General features: G+C 55.6%; 1 protein-coding gene across 1 annotated transcript in view; it reads left to right on the top strand.

Annotated features, from left to right (window-relative positions):
* FAM90A1 (family with sequence similarity 90, member A1) overlaps positions 1 to 1366 on the top strand; it is a 2475-nt gene extending 1109 nt beyond the window's left edge. The window contains exons 3-4 of the mRNA XM_010854085.1: positions 17 to 122; positions 659 to 1366. Coding sequence (XP_010852387.1) covers positions 17 to 122; positions 659 to 1366 — 814 coding nt within the window. The remainder of the gene's footprint in view (positions 1 to 16; positions 123 to 658) is intronic.
* The last annotated feature ends 263 nt before the right edge of the window (positions 1367 to 1629 follow it).

The raw sequence follows: 1629 nt of genomic DNA, 5'->3' as shown, positions 1-1629 counted from the left end.
CATGTTTGTGTTGCAGGAAAGAGGAGCAGCAGAGGAAGCTCCTGCAGCGATTTCCCAGGAGGCCCCGTGTTCGGCAGCTGCAGAGCTGGAAGGAGGAGCCGGAGCCTGGCCTCTGCCTGAGGGTCAGTCTCTGCTGGGCCCCCTCTTTAATCCACTGGCCTCAGTCCTGTCTGTGGGAGGAAACCGGTCATGTTCTTTCCTGACCAAAGTCATCATTTATTTTTCAGATGCCATTTTTCGCAGTGCCTTTGATTTTGCATTCTTACTCACATGTCTGGCGAGAAGCTGGCAGGGACATGGAAGTGATTTTATCAGCAGCTTCCATAGTCGAATCCTTTAAGTTAGAACAGAAATCTGTGAATTGTGATTCATCCTCCAAAACTGGACAGATAAACTCATTTTGCCATCATGGCGCATGCAAAACCCCAATCTGTGTACAGTCCCGAGAAGAAGATCTACCAAAAGCTTGCTTCCCCTTACTTAACAAGAGACATTGTTAGAACATTTCCATTTGCCATTGGATGTATAAATGTATCAAGGTCACATGAGCACCCTGAAGTTGAGGACCTTATCATATAAAATAAATCCTGTGAGGTGTTTTTTTCTGGAGGGAAGGAGATTCTCACCCCTGGCCTCTCTGTGTGGTCTTCTCTTACAGCACCCAAACATGCCCCTGCTTATCCACACATCCAAGAGGAAATCCTTCCAGGATCCCAAATCATCAAGAGGGTCACCAACGAGGAGAGATGATGTGAAATCCAGCCTCCCCACAGTGCCTCTCATCGGCAGGAATTTGGCTCCAGCCTCCAAGGGCCGCATCGAGGCTCCAGGCAAGAGATGTGGGCAGACCCCCAGCCTGACATGTGTGAACCTCCCAAAGAAACCTAGACTCAGCCCCGTCCAGATCCCCCAGCAGAGCACTCCGACAGCAGATCTGGGGGCCTTCCTGAATCTCCCTCCTCCACCCAGCACAGCTGGACGTGGACCGAGAGTGGCCGCCCGTGTATCCAGGGAGATACCTGCCCAGGGGCAACGCTTGGACCTCCAGCCTCCAGCGGACAGATCTCCTTCCAGGAGCGTGGGCGCCGTCTCCGCAGCCCACCCCCTGCCCATCATCCACGTCCCAGCCCAGCCTCTCAGGATGCTCTTCCTGAGAGATGGCGAAGGCTGCTGGAGCTGCCAGTACACTGCGCCCCCGTCTCCACGGCCTGCGGAGCAGCCAGCCCCTCCTGCTCAGAGCCCGTCCGTTGACCAGGAGCCCGACGGACACGCTGTCCCCGGGCCCCGGAGCGTCCTCTACGATGACCTCCAGGTGTCTTCTTCCTCCGAAGAGAGTGACTGGGACGAAGACTCCAGTGGCAACTGAGACTCGTCCTCCAGCGCCCGGTGCCCTGACTTGACTGTGACTCTGGCGGGTGGGCTGGGTGTTAGAGGGAGCGGCTGTTCCCGGTGAAGCAGGACTCCCCACCCTGGTGGGCGAGACAGCAGTGGGACCGGACCACCCTGGGGACACACAGCTGCACACACTGCCCTGTCTCCTCATGGAATCTGAGTCTGTCCCATGGCACTCATCCAACCGAATGGCAAGCTGTCAACCTAAAACTATTATCAGTAATTGAGGCAAATTCT

The sequence above is a fragment of the Bison bison genome, unplaced genomic scaffold (assembly GCF_000754665.1).
Source record: "Bison bison bison isolate TAMUID 2011002044 unplaced genomic scaffold, Bison_UMD1.0 scf7180017864336, whole genome shotgun sequence".
NCBI classification, from domain to species: Eukaryota; Metazoa; Chordata; class Mammalia; order Artiodactyla; family Bovidae; genus Bison; species Bison bison.
This window is presented reverse-complemented; position numbering and strand designations above follow the sequence as displayed.